Source organism: Anas acuta, chromosome 27 (genome assembly GCF_963932015.1).
Source record: "Anas acuta chromosome 27, bAnaAcu1.1, whole genome shotgun sequence".
Taxonomy (NCBI): domain Eukaryota; kingdom Metazoa; phylum Chordata; class Aves; order Anseriformes; family Anatidae; genus Anas; species Anas acuta.
Window position 1 is genome coordinate 697,337 of NC_089005.1, and position 15,696 is coordinate 713,032.

The 15,696-nt window shown below is 51.8% G+C and overlaps 1 protein-coding gene across 7 annotated transcripts; it reads left to right on the forward strand.

The window, feature by feature from the left end:
- Positions 1-494: 494 nt before the first annotated feature.
- On the forward strand, positions 495-14,948 carry RAB11FIP1 (RAB11 family interacting protein 1). 7 transcript variants are annotated; one of them, XR_011090115.1, is made up of 7 exons: positions 495-929; positions 4,179-4,627; positions 5,059-5,860; positions 6,827-9,007; positions 9,838-9,943; positions 10,609-10,975; positions 11,779-11,917. XR_011090115.1 is itself a non-coding variant. In XM_068662110.1 (6 exons), the coding sequence occupies exons 1-6, from the start codon at positions 607-609 to the stop codon at positions 11,995-11,997; spliced, it is 4,080 nt and encodes a 1,359-aa protein (XP_068518211.1). In that variant the 5' UTR covers positions 496-606; the 3' UTR covers positions 11,998-14,948. The 7 variants fall into 7 exon arrangements, 5 of the variants coding, with proteins under 5 accessions (XP_068518211.1, XP_068518212.1, XP_068518215.1 ...); XM_068662110.1 differs by lacking the exon at positions 10,609-10,975 and having other exon boundaries at positions 496-929; positions 11,779-14,948; XR_011090117.1 differs by lacking the exon at positions 6,827-9,007 and having other exon boundaries at positions 498-929.
- Positions 14,949-15,696: the final 748 nt, after the last annotated feature.

Sequence of the window (15,696 nt, forward strand, 5' to 3'; positions counted from 1 at the left end):
CCTGTGCACACGCACACCCACTCACACACCCCTAGATGTGCACACACACCTGTGCACACACACACGTGCATTCACACCCCCCCCGTACTCACACTCACCTGTGCCCACCCCCACCTGTACATGCACAGCCCTGTGCACACACTTACACACCCCTACATGGCACACACTTGTACACACTTGCACACGTGTGTTCACACCCCCCTGTACTCACACTCACCCATACACACCCACACCCCCCCTGCACACCCCCTTGTGCACCCCCCGTGCATTCACCCCCCCATTCACACTCACCCGCTCACACTCATGCTCCCCCAGGCCCCGCCCACTCCCCAAGGCCACGCCCACTCCATCAAACCACGCCCACCACCGCTCCCAAGCCCCGCCCACCACCATTCACCCCACCTTCCCCAAGCCCCGCCCACCACCCATTAAACCCCGCCCCCTTCCAAACCACGCCCCCTCCACAGGCCCCGCCCCCTCCCCGCCCCTCCCATCCCTCTCGCGAGAGGGGCGGGGCGGGGCGGCTCCGCTGGGTCCCAGTGCCCGCCGCTCCCGGTGCCCGCCGGGTCCCCGCCGCTTCCCTCCCGCCTCCCGTCTCCCCTCGCCATGGCGGCCCCGGGCTGGGCCCCCACTCACGTTCAGGTGACGGTGCTGCGGGCGAGGGGGCTGCGGGCCAAGGGGGCGTCGGGCGGCAGCGACGCCTACGCGGTGATGGCGCTGGGCCGGGAGAAGTTCTCCACGTCGGTGGCCGAGCGCTGCCAGGGCCGGCCCGAGTGGCGGCAGGAGGCCACCTTCGAGCTGCCGCCCGCCGCCGCCAGCCTGCGCCTCACCGTGCTGCACCGCGCCCTCGTCGGCCTCGACAAGTTCCTGGGCCGGGCCGAGGTTGACCTGGCGGCCCTGCGGGGGGACGGAGGCCGCCGGCATACCAGGTGGGGGCCGGGGGGGGTCCTGAGGGGAGATGGGGGGGCTGAGGGGTGTTGGGAGGGGTCCTGAGGGGAGATCGGGGGGTCCCGAGGGGCTGGGGGGGGTTTGAGGGGAGATAAGGGGGTCCCTAGGGGCTGGGGGGGGGTCTTGGGGGCAGCTGGAGGGGTCCTGAGGGGAGGTGGGGGGGTTCTGAGGGGCTGGGGAGGGATTTTGGGGGGCCTCAGTGGAGCTGGGGAGCCCCTGAGGGGTTGAGCGGGGGTCCTGAGAGGAGCTGGAGAGGTCTTGGGGGCAGCTGGGGGGTCCTGAGGGGAGATAGGGGCGCCCTGGAGGGTGTGGGAGGGTCTTGGGTGGGCTCTGGGAGCTTGAGGGAGAGCTTTGGAGGCCCCTGAGGGGAGATGGGGGGGGTCTTGAGGGGTTTGGAGGGGTCTTGAAGGGATCTGGGGGGGTTCTGAGGGGTTGGGGGAAACTTCAGGGAGCTCTGGGGGCTTGAGGGAGAACTTTAGGGAGCCCTGAGCAGAGATAGAGGGACCCTGAGGGGTCTGGGGGGGGCTTTGAGGGGTCCTGAGTAGAGCTGAGGAGCCCTAGAGGGGTTTGGGGGGGGCTTTAGGGGGCCCTGAGAGGTTGTGAAGGTCCTGGAGGGGAGCTGGGGACTCCCAGAGGTTGAGGGGGACCCTTAGTGGGCCCTGAGGGTTTGGGGGCAGGGGGCTGCTGCCCCCCGTGGGGGCTCGGAGAGGTGGGGAGCCCTGGGGGGGAGCAGCGGGGGCTCTGGGGGGAGCCCCTCATACCCTGCTCAGGGTGACCCCAGGGGAAGGCACCTGGTGCTTTTCGGGCTCTCCTTCCCCACGCTCAGGTTTCCTTTTTAAATATTTACCTGCCAGCGCGAGCGATTTATGCTGGGAACAATGAGGTTGTCTGAGGAAGCCTGGTGTGTCTGAAATGCCCTCTCGTTGGGACAGAGTGCGAGCCCTGCCCTGCCAGCTGTTTATATATTTTTCTTAATAACTGCTTAGCAGAGCCTGGTGGTGTAGGAGCAGGTAACTCAGTACTCTTCAGGTTCTTCCTGGCTGCGAGGCGCCGAGCTGCGAGACTTCTCCTTGAACACCGAGTGCCAGACCCGGGTCACGCTGGCACCTTGGAACGTAAACACTGGTGCAGAGCCCTGAAATCCCAGGGTGGTTACTGGGAGCGCTGTGCTGGGAGCCAGCAGCGCTGGGAGAGCCGCGAGGCAGCCCGTGAGTCAGCTCCTCTCACCCACCCCAGGAGCCGGTGTTTATTCACAGCGAAGCCAGGATCTGCTTCTCAACAAAGCCCTGGCTGCCTGTGAAGTCCTAATTACAGCGTGGCTGTCATTAAGGGCTGCGAGGCTGCTGTCAGGCCCTAATGTGTTTACTCTTGGAGGCCAAGTGCCTGCAGTCAGCAGAGGGCAGCGAGTCAGCCCTGTAGGGCGGTGAGGGGCTTCTCCCAGGTTTCTTCACGTCTGGGGCCAAGGAAAATTGCAGAAAGATGTAACTTTGGTGCTTCTGGGGGAAACTTATGGTATTTCCAGTCGTTAGCCTCCCCCTCGCCCTCGATTTCCTGCATGAAGCTCGTTCCTTCCATCGCCCTCCTGTGAACGCAGGATTTACCCGCAGCATGTGGGCTGATCCCTCCTTGTGTGCCACACCAAGGCTTGAAAATGTCGGCTGTCTGCAGCTAAAACCAGAAGTTAAAAGTTTGCCTCTAGTTTTGGGTGGTTCTGCCAGTAAATCATTTACTCTCCCCGCTCGAACTGCAGTGGATGTGGTGGCGTGCTCCTCAGAAACAGCAGCACGCTGCGCTGCCCTTTGCTGAGCACGGGGTTTTTGCTTTGTTTGCCTTTCAGACAGGGCCCTCATTGCCCCCGGGAGGCTGCGCAGGACAGCACTGACGCTGAACAAATGCAGGCGTGCGCCTGGAAAGACCTCGAGGCAGGACAAAAAAGCCCAGCCGTGGCTCATGTGTGCCTGGATTGAGCGTGGCAGGTGCCTGGCTGGTGCTCAGGAAGGTTCCAGCCGTCACTGCGGGACTTTAGGGCAGGATGAACCTGACAAAACATCACATTTTCTGAAAACCCAACCCTTGTAGCACTGCTTGGTGCTGCTGTCCTGTACCCTCGAGTCAGAGCAGTGACTGAGCGTGCTGCTCGTGCCCGCATCCCTCTTGTGCCATCCTCCAGAGCAGGCTTCTGAGCCCCTCTTTGGTTAACCCCCTTCTGGTTTTGTCTTTTTGAAGAAAATGGCTTTTTCCTATTCTCTTTCATTGCTTGCAGTGCACGATCAGAGTTTTGAAGTGCAAATTTTCTGGAGAGGCGGGTTTGCACGGTCCGGTTCTGTTCCTTCATTTCCCTTCGCTAGCTGCGTGGAGCCAAAGCCAGCCTTGTCCACGCGTCCTTCCTTCCCTAGCAGGAGTCAGCAAGTCTGTGGCTCTTGGAACAGCCAAAAAAAAAAAAACAACAAACCCCCCCACATTGGTATGCAGCTGATAATTTTTCTTCCCTGGCACTAACGTGCTGTGGATGTCGGTGAGGAGGACGTAGGGGTGGTAATTGAGCGACTGGAGTGGTGGCAGGCAGCGAGGTTTCCCCGAGCACTCGCTGCTCACTGCTCCTATTCCGGGCTGGGTTTCAGGAAGGGGGGATGAGGCTCTGTCTGTAGCAAACCTGGCTGGTTCGATCCAACCAGCACCGCGGAGTTGTGGAAATCCCCACGAGTTCTGTAATGCTTGTTTTGGTTCTCGTGGCGCTGATTAGGGGTTCCTTAGCTTAAGAAGCATTAAGATAGCAGCTGAGAGGAAGCTGGAATGAAAGGTATGAGGGTGTGGGCTGTGTGCGTAAGCTCTCCGGTACCAGTGTCACCTCTCGGAGGCTCCCTTAGCACCCACTTCAAAGCTTTAATCTCGGTGAATTTCAGGGAGGCAGAGAAAAGTACAAAAAAAAAAGAGTGGCTGAGCTGACCTACAGGAATTCCATGCTGTGTGGGTTTTTAACCCTTTCTGGTTTTAGTTTAATAAAACAAATTTCACAGATTTCACAGATTTCACTTTTTCTGTTTGCAGTAAGAAGTGTTTTCCTGTGGTATCTGGGGTCATGACTGTGACGTAGTTGTAAGACTGAAGGTTTTTCTTTTTTTCTACACAGAGGGGTTTCAGATCCTTAAAACACGGAGATCCTCTGCTGTTTTAAACTATTTGTGAGTCTCAGGAGCTTGTTGCTGAAACGAATCTCCTTGTTTTGGCAGGTGGTACAAGCTTCGCTCCAAACCGGGGAAGAAGGAAAAGGAGAGAGGGGAGATTGAGGTGGACATCCAGTTCATGCGGAGCAACATGACAGCCAGCATGTTCGACTTGTCCATCAAAGACAAGTCTCGCTCTCCGTTTGGCAAGATCAAAGACAAGCTGAAGGGGAAGAGGAGCAGCGGGCTTTCCGACACGGCCTCCGAGATCGTTCCCAGCACCACTCACTCCCCAGCTGATAGCGAAGATGAGTCAGCCGAGAAGGAGAAGGAGAAGAAGAAATCAAAGTTCAAAACCCTGTTTTCCAAACCTGGCCTGCAGAAGACTTCCCTCTCCCAGTCCATGTCTGTCCTGCCTACGCCCCAGCCCGGGGCCGAGCGGGTCAGGCTGCGGCCCAGTGACTTCCAGTCGCAGTGGGATGACGACGAGTCGGAGACCTCTCCGACCTCAGAAAGTGAGTATGAAGCATGAGGCCTTTCCCCAAAATTCTTGCTTGCACTTCTCATGCTCCTCAGAATATTAGTAAGTTCTTCTTAATGAACAAACCCTAGGAAGTCACTTCTGCCAGTGGTGGTGTGTGGGTGTGTAGGATACTGGGCACGGCCAGCTGAGCTTTCCTTGGGAGAGCTCAGAAGCCGTGAGCAAAGCGTGCACCCGGTGGTGGTGCAGTGTGGCACTGAGCATCTGCGGTACTTTTAGGCCACTGGGAGGCTCGTGTGAGCCTGCCTGCTGAGGGCAGACCCTGCTAAGGGACACAGGGGATGTGGGAACGGCGGTGCAGTCACACTTGTGTCTGATGCTGTGCTCAGTTAGCGAGCTGTGAAGCATTCAGGCTGTTAGGAGGTGTTCTTAGATCTTGAATTTCTCCCCATTATTTTTTTCCAGGAGCCTTTGGAAATGCCCTGGAAGAGAAGTTTCCTTCTCCTGTGTTTAAATCTCGTAAAACAGCGACTTTGGACAACAGGCAACTAAACCAAACGGCCACTAGCAACACCAAGAAGGAAGGGCTCTCCTTATTCAGTGGCCTTAAATCCAAAAATGATCCGGTCTCCAAATCCAGCCTGTGCATCAACGGCAGTCACGTTTACATGGAAGAGAGCGCGCTGAAGGACAACACTCCAGCTTCTTCCCCCTCTCCTCTCAACTTCAGGAGGAAGCAGCTCTTTGCTTCAGAAGAGAACCTGTCTTCCAGATCTGCTAAAGGACATGAAGAGGTGGGCAGAACGTCTCCCAGCCATGCTTTGTCTGGGTCTGCATCCCTGGAGACCTTTAAATCGATGACTTTGCCATCGTACAAACTGCTTAGTGGTGAGGAGAACCCGGAAACCAGCACTCCCCTGACCATCGAGGTCATTAAAGAGACCAAAAAAACGGACCACAAAAAGTCTGCCTTGCTTTCCCTGGTGACAGGGAAGAAGGAAGCAGCGAAAACCAGTGACGCGGAAAGAATTCCAGAGAGGAATTCTGAAAGAATTCCAAAGGAAGAGGAAACCAAGGCTGCAGAAGAGAAAAGCGAACAGGAGGCCAAACGGCTTGAGTCCTCAGCAGACGTGAGCAGAGGAAATCCTCCAGAAGACGGTCGCCTAGAAGAGGTCCCCACGAATAAACAACCACACAACCCTTTTGAGGAAGAGCAGAAACCTGAAAAGGCGGCTGCAGCAGCGAAGACCAAAGCTGTGAAACCCAGGTCAGTCGTGTTCGCTTCAGATGTTGCTATGATAGCAGCACGCCGTGGTTGTAGGCTTGAACTAGACAGCTTCCTACCACAGAGCAGCACCTGGGGACTTGGTGAGCTGCACGCAGCAGGACTGTGGTACTCTGGGGGTACCTGGTGGCTTTGAGCTAGGTTTTGGACCCAAATAATAACTTTGAGGTCCTTCTCAGTATGAAAAACACATGATACAGGGCTGTTCCCTTTAAGCAATGCCAAAAATACTGGTTTTCTGGGTGCAGGCATCTTTCAGATGCTGCAGGGGTAATTCTTCTTGCTGGATCTCTTGCACAAACTAACATTCCTTCAGAGCTGTGTGGCTTGAAACATACCCAGGGGCTGACATACCAGTTCTAACATCTCTACTTCTCCCTTCTCTGTTTTGCTATGACCTTCAGAGGAGTTAACCTTGGAGCCCTTCTGCTAGTGGCGTTGTTCACAGCAACACGAAGTACGTCTGTGGCAGTTACACACACGGCTTTTTCGGAAATTCTGCTCATGTGTAATTATGTATGTGATTTCATATATATATTTTGATATATATGTCTAAATACGTGTGTAAATACATTCGTCCTACTAATAAGGCTGTTCCGTGTCCTCCTCCCACCCTACTTCCAGTGCTTCTTCACGCTTAAGCACCTTGCCTGTGCAGTGCCCTACTAACCAAATCGCTTGGGGTGCATCAGGTGAGGTAATTCCTGCGATGCCTGCTGCTCAGCGCTGCTTGTGCAAACTACAGCCAGGGTGTTCTGACATAACGGAGTGTTTTGTGAAGGTGCATTCAGGTATATTAACTCGTCCATTAGGCAGGCTCAAGTCTCTTGCCGTGTAATTTGTCTCCAGTGTTAGGCGTTGATGGAGGCTGGTGCTAAAGCTTGCCTGCTCCTGCCTCGTGTTGCATCCGCAGGTGACGTACATGCCAGTTTTTTGTCCCTTTTGCAGACTGGGCGTGCCTTCACAGGAGGAAACCAAAGCCACGCTTCCTACTCTTGCACCTGACTCCCTTCCCACTTTTCTTTCCCTACCCCGCATCAGCAGTGGAAATAATCCCTTTATTTCTAAAGCGGGACAGAAAGTCCCAGCGCCAGGCTCTGACAGCATCCCTAGCTCTCCTGCATCTCTTCCTTCTCCTCTCGCTGCAGAGCTTTTGAGTGGCAAGAACCCCTTTAGTCCCAGCTGGGAGAGGGCGTCCCCAGCCCTGGATCCTGAGCACGCTGCCCGTGTGCCCCATCACCTCGCAGCCCCTGCGCCTCGAGCTCCCCTTCCTAGGCAGGTGTCTGGCAGTGGCAATAATCCCTTTGCTTCTGACTGGGGGCAGGGTCCCGAAAGCTCTGCTTCGCGTGCTTCCTGGGCTGCCTCTTCTCCTCCTGCGCCTTCCTTCCCTTCTGCTCTCCCCCTCACTGGCAATAACCCCTTTGTGTCCCAGCTTGGAGGAGGACCAGGCGTGCCAGGCGTCCCAGCTGGGGCTGCTCCTTCCCCTCCCTGCGATGCAGGCTGCTCCTCCTCAGCACGCCCCGCTGATCAGAAACGCTCTGTGCTTACTGCTTCGGGGGGCTCTGCGCACGTGGCTGTAGCTGGTAACGTAAAGGCTGCACCAAACCCTCCTGCCGCTCTCTGTGTCGGTCCGGCTCCAAAGCAGCAGTGTGACTCCACGCAGGTCCAGGCAGACCCTTCTTTAAAGGGAGGCAGGGTGGTGGCTAGGAAATGCGTGTCCTTTCTGCTCGGGGACCCACAGCCTGCTCCGTCAGGGGACGAGGCTTTGGGAGGGCAGCAGCACGAGGAGCAGCGCTCTGATTTTGGGGGGGTGCTACCCAGAGATGCAGACACTGCAGAGCACAGAGCAGGGCTTGCTGACAGACCGGAGGCAGAGAGCTGCCCATCATCAGAGCTCTCTAGTAGCAGTGTAAATCCCATCCAGAAGAGCAGGACTGGGGTGGAAGTGGGCAGTGAGAACACCGAGCCCTGCACGAAGGGTGGCAAACACCACGCACCGCTCTCAGAGTGCAGTAAGAGCCTCTTACCAGGGAACGGAGCTGAGCGGCCGCCGTCCTCCGAGAGAGAGCTAAATGAGAAGCAGGAGATCTTAAGTGAAAAGAGGAGGGAGGAATGCACACCCACGTTAGAGCCCCGGGCGTCTCCATTTGACGAAAATGACTCATTTTCCCGAGCAGAATGTACGAAAGCAGCCCTGGGAGCTTGCACGCAGTCGGGCACGCCGAAGCCAGCACCACGGCTGTCTTTAACGCTGAAGAAGTGCCCAGCAGCCCCTCAAAACGATGAGTTCAGGGATGTGCCTTCTTCGGCTGAGGCTGTGAAATCTGCGTGTGGGCTCTCACCGCATAACGAGGAGCCCTCGGATGCTGGTGGATGCCTCCCCCCGCGGGGCTCAGGGACAGCTCTCGCTCCAGCAATAAAGCTGCGAGCTGACAGCAGTAACAGGCGCTCAGAAACCGAAGGTGACGATGATTTATTGGGCTGCCTCACAAACCTGAGGCCTGCCCACGGGTTGAGGCTGTCTGGTCTTCCAGCTATTCCGGAGGGAGGCTCGGATGATGAGCTGCTGGGGGACTGTCAGGAGAGCGGCGGTGTTGCTGCAGACGATGGAAATGTTCTGCAGGCTGGGAAGCTGCCTGTGGGCGCAGCGCCTCTGCGGGAGGAACTGGAGGAGAGCTCTGGTACTGCTCTGGCGGCTCAGGGAGGAGGAAATGCTCCTGGTGTTTGCACGCCACCTGTGAGGGTGCACGTTCACAGTGTCAATAGCCAGAGAGCTGACTCAGGCCTACGTCTGGCACCTCATTCCAGGGAGCGTAGTGGTTGTTTTGAGACACAGGGGTTAAAAATAGGTGCTGATGCTGAGGAGCGTGCCGAGAGTGACTTCTCTGAGCCTTCTGTTTCCTCTTCCTCTCTCTCAAGTCCTTCACAGCCCTGCTCTGCCTTTCGCTCCTTCTCCTCTGACACCCCAAGTCATAGAGCAGAGTCTCCGAAAAAGCCAACAGCAGAGGGCTGCGCAGATAAAGCAGGAATTTCTGGCAAGAAGAAGCTTCTTCAGGCATGGGTTTCACCCTCTGAAACGTATCCTAACCAAACTCAGCAGGGTGGTGAAACCATGTCTCCTAAGCACAGGTGAGAGAATAATCGTGGCTGTAACTTAGCAGACGGCACCAGATAACTCGGAATGTCCACGGAGGATGCAGAGAGCACTTGGGGGGCCTGCTGTTCGTAACAGTGCTGCCCCTTAGGAAAACTGCTGGGGAAACACGGTCATGTTTTAAGAAATGGGGTCATTTAACCAGAGTTGAGAAATAGACTGGGAATGATCCTTCTCAGAAATGGGAGAGCAGTTGCAGGAAGCCCGATAAACTGGGATACTTGCTTGTCTACTGGAATCAGGCTGGGTTGGCACGTGCTGATGTACAAGTACAATTTTCTTCCTTTGTTAAAGCTGGCAAAATGAATCCTGCCTGAGCAGTTGAAGATGACACATTTTGGCAGCTTATGGCGCACGCTAAGATGGGATAAGATGTGACGCGCTTGTCACCGGGTAGTAGAAGTATTTGATATTTTGCAAGAACCATGACTGTGTGCTCATTAAGAATGCCAGGCTCAAATGCCAGTGCACAAGGGATTAGAGTAACTGCTGGTTATTCTTCTGTTGTGGTTTAACCATGCAGACTGACCTTGCTTTTCTTTTATGACGCTGTTCAAGATATTTTTCCCTTGTTACTGTTTCTTTATCTCCAATGCCTTAAGTCAATAAAGGTAATAAAAAGAACTGGAGTGTACTTATAAAAAACCTTCAACTTAGACAGAAATGCCTTATCTTGGAGATAGAGAAGGAGTAGGGTAGGAATTTTCCCTGATTTCTTGCTGTATTTGTTTTTTACTCTGCAGATCTGTGTAGTGCTAGTATAATATCTACTGCCTGCCTAACGTGAGCCTTTTTAATGTTACAGACTCCATCCTGTGAAGCCAATGAATGCCACAGCAAATAAGTCTCAAAGTAAAAACCTGAACGTCATCAGCACTATGAACGAAAAGCTGATTGAGATGAACGTGAAGGTATGGAGGAACATGGCACTTCAAAGCCAAGTTTAAGCAGCAAACTGAACGGAGTTTCAGATTCCAGATAGTTTGTCTGGGCTCCTGTCGCATGTCCCAAGTTGTGCTCAGCCCACGGGGAACGCGGAGTTTCCTTCTGGCAGTCCCCAGGGGTGGGGACAGCCTTTGTTCTTGCAAACTCCTCAATGCTAGAATTAGCAGCTCCTGTTTGTGTAGGGGTTTCCCAGTGGGGAGGATGGAGGGGAGCTGTCTGACTCCCCAGAGCTGAGTGGGATGTGTCTGAGCGATGGTAGCTGCAGGAGGAGGGACGGGTGACTCACTGCCTGCGCTCCCTTGGCACACAGTCGTGCTCGTGACGTGTTGGAGCTGCGTAACTTGGATCAGCCAGAAAGATCGGACAAATTAGTCACTGTTTATACGCGAGCCTGATTAGTCCCCAAAGCTTCTTTTCACCCCGAAGTAAGTGTGTGGCTCTTAAAGCTGAGAAGGAGGGAAGAAGTACCCTCAGGGTGGCTGTTGCCTTGCGGTGTGTTGCGTTAATACCCTGTGCCCTCTGAGAGACCAGGTGCCTGCTGTCGAAGCAGGGCTGGTTCCTAAAAGCAGAGCTGTGCAGCTTGCATAATCACTCAGCTTTAAAGTGATTTTTTGCATAATCTTTGTCTCAGAAGACCTCTAAAGCGAATGCTGTAGTGCCTCCTCCTGGTGTAAGTGGAAAGAAGAAAATGTTTTATTTGTGCAATTTAAACTGCCTCATTGCTGTTTTCGTTGAATTGAGAACTTGTGGCTGGTGTTCTGGTCTGGTGCTCTGAGTCCACAAATGAAGTTAGGCTCGATGCTGCAGTCGCTGGAGCCCGTTGAATGAGTTCTCCCTGCAACAGAAACGTCTGGGCTGGCAATCTGGTCTTGCGTCAGAGACTGTTTGGACTGAATTGGCAGAAGCTGCGGAGTATTTGTCTAGTTTGCTGAAGAGTTAGAAGCAGGCTTCTCAGAGAAGCTGTGTTGTGATGTGTGCACTACAGTAGGAGTGAAATGGCAAGTCCTCGTTGAGTGGTTTGTGCTCTTTAACCTGAATTTGACTGCCCAAGTCTTAGCTAGATTTTAAACCGTAGCTCTCCCCGTGCTTGTCACGATGCTTTTTCTTGTAGTTGGTGGTGCATGGCTCTAACGTCTGTGCACCTTCGCTAAGCTGGATGGGCTGTTGCCTGGAGTCAGCATGACATTCTTTCAGCATAAATTGCAGCAGAGAGTTGAATTATAGAACTGACGTTATGCAAAGCCTTTATGCTCAAAGCAATTGCCTGGTTGCTTTCTGTAACGGCTGACATGCTCTGAGCCTGCCTGCTGTTCTGGAGGAGTCTTGGTAAGCTCTGTAAGTTGGGTCTGTGCCATAAGTGAAGTACTACGCACCTACTCCAAAGCAGTTGCTCTCTTCCCCCCCCAAAAAAAATTAAAAAGCTGTTCTGCGAGTGCATGAATGTACAGTGTTGTGTGTGAAGTTCTCTGGGCTGTGTTTGATAATGGCCCGACGGTGCTTTATTGCAGAGAGCTCGTCTGGCCTGGCCTGCCAGCCTCTCGTTTTTGCACAGCTTGGGTCTGGGCAGCCTGCTCTGCGCAGTCATAAAGCTTAATGAGCAATGTTCTGTAACGTCGTTTGGATGGAGCTTACCTTTTAAGATAGCACAGTAATACTGCTGAGAAGCAGCTGTGTTTCTGCAAATGCTGTGTGTAACTGCTCGTTGGTGCCTCAGCTCCCTGAACCGGCTACCAGATAGCATTCGGTTGCTAGTTTGCGATGCCTGTATGTCTGTAATAACCCTGCCTTTCTTCTCTTGAAGAAATACGATCCTTCAGATCCTGCCTATGCTTATGCTCAGCTTACACACGATGAGCTGATCCAGCTGGTCCTGAAACAGAAGGATACGATTAGCAAGAAGGATCTCCAGGTGCGGGAGCTTGAAGACTACATCGATAACTTGCTTGTCAGAGTCATGGAAGAAACCCCAAACATTCTTCGTGTTCCAACTTCGGGAAACAGGAAAGCTGGAAAGATGTAAAAGCTCTCTGGACGTTGAACAAAGAACGGAATTCCCGCCAGCAGAGTTTGATTAATAAGGAGACAATGTGAAGTAGGTGGTACCGGTTGTGCTGCCCACACAAAATGACCTCTTTCCTGTTTCTGCCTTGAGCAACTATCACTTCGGTTAGTGGTTACATCAGGTCTTGTACAGCGAGTCCAAAAGTAGAATTAACTTACCATATTTATTTTTTGGTCTTTTTCCATTATTCGGGAAGATTTGTTCAGGCATCTAGTCCAAAGGATGCTTGCGATAGGAAGGATGAAAGGTTTTCTTTGATGCGTTTTCCTTGCCAGCACTGCTGATCCTTTATGAAGATTTTTTCATAGTTCAGTTTTGTAGCTGCTTTGCTAGATCAGTTCCTCCTCTGCCCACGTCTGAAGTTGTAGTGCAATATACAATCTGGTACAGTAGAGCTTGAGGATTTGATTTTTTTTTCTTTGTTTTGAATAACTACACTGGAGAAGTCCAAAGATGTAAGCTTCAGAACGGGGCTGCATGAGCTGTACTTTAAAAGCAATTAAGGCCCTAAAAGTGGAATGCAATTTAAACCATAGACTGGAAAGTAAGGAACAAAGCTAAATTAATGATGTAATGTAAATCTGGTTTCAAAGCAGTTCTCCTAGGGGAAGGTTTACAGGTGGTTTTTGGTCAAGGAAACACTGAGATGTCATGGTACGTTTGCCATAGGAATAAGTAGTAGTAATGCATTTGGGCTGAAGGTACGTTAAATTGGAAGTTGTTTTCCTATAGGCTTCAAATGCCTGATTCAAAGCTTGTTCGGATAAGGAAGGCAAACGTACATCTGGTTTCTGTTCTGTATTCTCAAATAGGGATGGATTTCACTGTACACGTGCATGGCCTGTGTCACTTGCTGTATGAAAGTTCGGTGATAATTTTGGTATTATACTGTTGCAGTTTAGTAAATCTCAGTGCCTTGGTTTTTGGAGCTAGTGCTTACCTTGGAACAACCTTCTGAGGTGATCAGTCTTAACACTTTCTTATATTTGTTATACGGCTATGAAAAGAACCAAATTGCCCTTCCCTTGGGATGGGAACAGTTAAAATTCTAGCGCTCAGATCTGATTTGCTTTTCTTTGTGACTTGAAGCTCGCAACGGCATAAAAATTTATGTAGCTGAAAAAGCATTCTGGTTTTGCAAGACAATCAGATACCTCGGTCTGCTTCCTTAACTTCTGGCCTCTTTGCAGCTCAATAGAGACAGGTACGTTCTCCCCATCTCATCAGGCAGAAAAGAACAGCTTAGCACTATCCAGCAGCCACAACAGGCTTCCTCTGCTGAGAGTTAAATGTGGCTTTTCTGTGGCGAGCTCTTGCCAAAGATAACAAATCAGATGTGTCTTTGCAGCTCTTAGATTCATCAAGGTTGTGAGAGTCCAAGAGAAGTTCAGAAGAAAGCTGAAATATCAAAAGAGTGGGTAGCAGATCCAAAGTAAATGCTTCTGCCTTCTGGAATTGAGATAATCTATTCAGTCACTCCAGATGTAGCTCGAAAGGGGTGAGTTTCTAACGCAGTTTTCCTACAGTAAAGCACTTTAATGAGGGACTAGCTGGATTAACTATTAACCTCTTAGTAGTCTTCTTACTGGTTTCATAAAACACTGAAAACTACTGGAGACTTCTCAAATACTGTGTTTTTGCAGTGAAGAGTAGTTTAATATATTTGCCTAGAGATGTACACATTTATTGGAAAATTCAAAAAATGCCGTTAATTACATTTTGGTACTGTAAACTGGCTAACTACCAAAGTCTGGCCTAGCAATCAAATCTGTTCCGACAGAGCTCTCCTTCACGGGAAGCTCGATTTGAAACAAGCCTTTTAAGCGTTAGGAGTCTTGTAAGACTTCAGGTACTTCTTTACTGTACCCTCTTCTGTGAATGAAGGGTCTGAAATACAGAAATTCTTAGTGGCATCTTCAGCTTTTGGCTGATGGTTTTAATTTTGAGTGGTACTGGCTGACATTACTGGAAATTGATGCTGCTTCTTGTGCCTTGAAATAATGAGGAAGATGAAGAAATAATTTCAGTTTCTTCCTTGTGCCTCAGTGGATCTCTGGAAAGAAGTGGTTGCCTATACCTCATGAATGAAATTGTCTTCTAGACTTTTTTCCACAACTTCCTGGTTTTCTACTTCAATCAGAAAAACCAGCAGTGCCTTTGAACAGTGGCTTAAAAGTTTGAAATAAAAAATGGTATCACTGGTGGTCGTAACTGGACACATGTTAAGGAAGACTTGGCTTGGTTTTTGCTGCCTTTTTTTTAAAAGAATAAGGGTACTACCCTGTGGCTGCTGAAGTCACTGTGATGCTGCGTGTAATGCTCTTGCAGTATGGATCTCATGAAGTTCTTACAGTGGATTGATTACGTGCATTCCTTTTGGCAAGAATATGTATCTCGAGGTTGTATACACACAGACAAAATGGTAATGTGTGCTAATAATAGTCTCCTTAGAGACCAAGCCTTAAAATTTGTAATGTCCTCTCTCAGTAGCCTTCTGCCAGTTTCAGCTTTGTCCATTGAGGTGGGCTTCGTTGTCTGGCTTTTGCACCTTGGGTGGTTATCTCCTGTGGTCGCAGGCCTTGCTGCAGGGTGGCGGTCCTGTGCAAGCCACGCTTCTGCTTCCAGAGCTGTGAAAACACGGCACAGATCTCGTACCTCAGTCTTTTATCAGCAATATTGTTTAAAGCCTTCCTTGGGTGTAAGGGGACAGGCATTTTATGTTCAGCAGGGTGCTTCACGCTGACTTCCAGGGGCCTAAGAATCAAGTGTGTTGTTTTATTATTTTATTGTTGAAGGATTTGAATATATTTTTCCCTGTTTATCTGTCTGCTTTTAGCCTGGGTTGCTGTTTGTTTTTAAATGACCTTTGGTTTCATGGAACACTAAAATAAAAGATACCTTAAATCCAGTGTCCTGATCACTTATTTTTTGCCTGAAACTGTGGTTTCAGAGAGTGCTGAAATACAGAGAGCTGGGGGATGTCTGGGTGCTGCTCAATAGGTGCCTTTGCCTCTTGCAGCCTTCCTGAGGGTTTTATTTGTGCCCCTCGGTTGCCTGATCTCTTTAACCTCTAACTGAAGTGTGAGATGCGTGTGGTTTTGTGTGTGCTGTGGGCTGGTGCTTTGACCTCCGCAGTAACTCGCAGAGGTGTGGGGTGGGGGGATGCGCTTTGGAGCACGTTGTGTGTATTGAGAACAGGCTGAAAATGCAATGGTTGTGCATCAGTGACCTGCAAAATGAAACCAGTCCTCGGTGCTGCAGCCCCAGGACCTCACCCTTTCCTCGTGACCAGCTCTGCTGGCCGAAACTCCTCACCCTGCAGGTATTTTGGGGCTAGCTCCATCCCTGAGCTATCTGTGCAGGAAGTTCACGGTAAACACCTCATGGGGCGGGGGAACCTGATCGGCCAGCTCATCACCATCACGAGAACCGAGACTTTCTGTGAAGCAAAAAAAAATGTGCAAAAGCTCCTTGGCGGGCAGCCTGGCAAATTACCCCGGTGGCAGCAATGCGGCCCCTAATTGTAATGGCCCCGCAATTGTGGGCCTGATGGAGAGAGACCTGGTGGTAATCAGCCTCCCGCTGTCTCGAGGGCCATTTACCCCGAGACCTGAGCTCAGGAGCCCTGAGTGGCCTCAAACGGTGCTGGGGCCATGA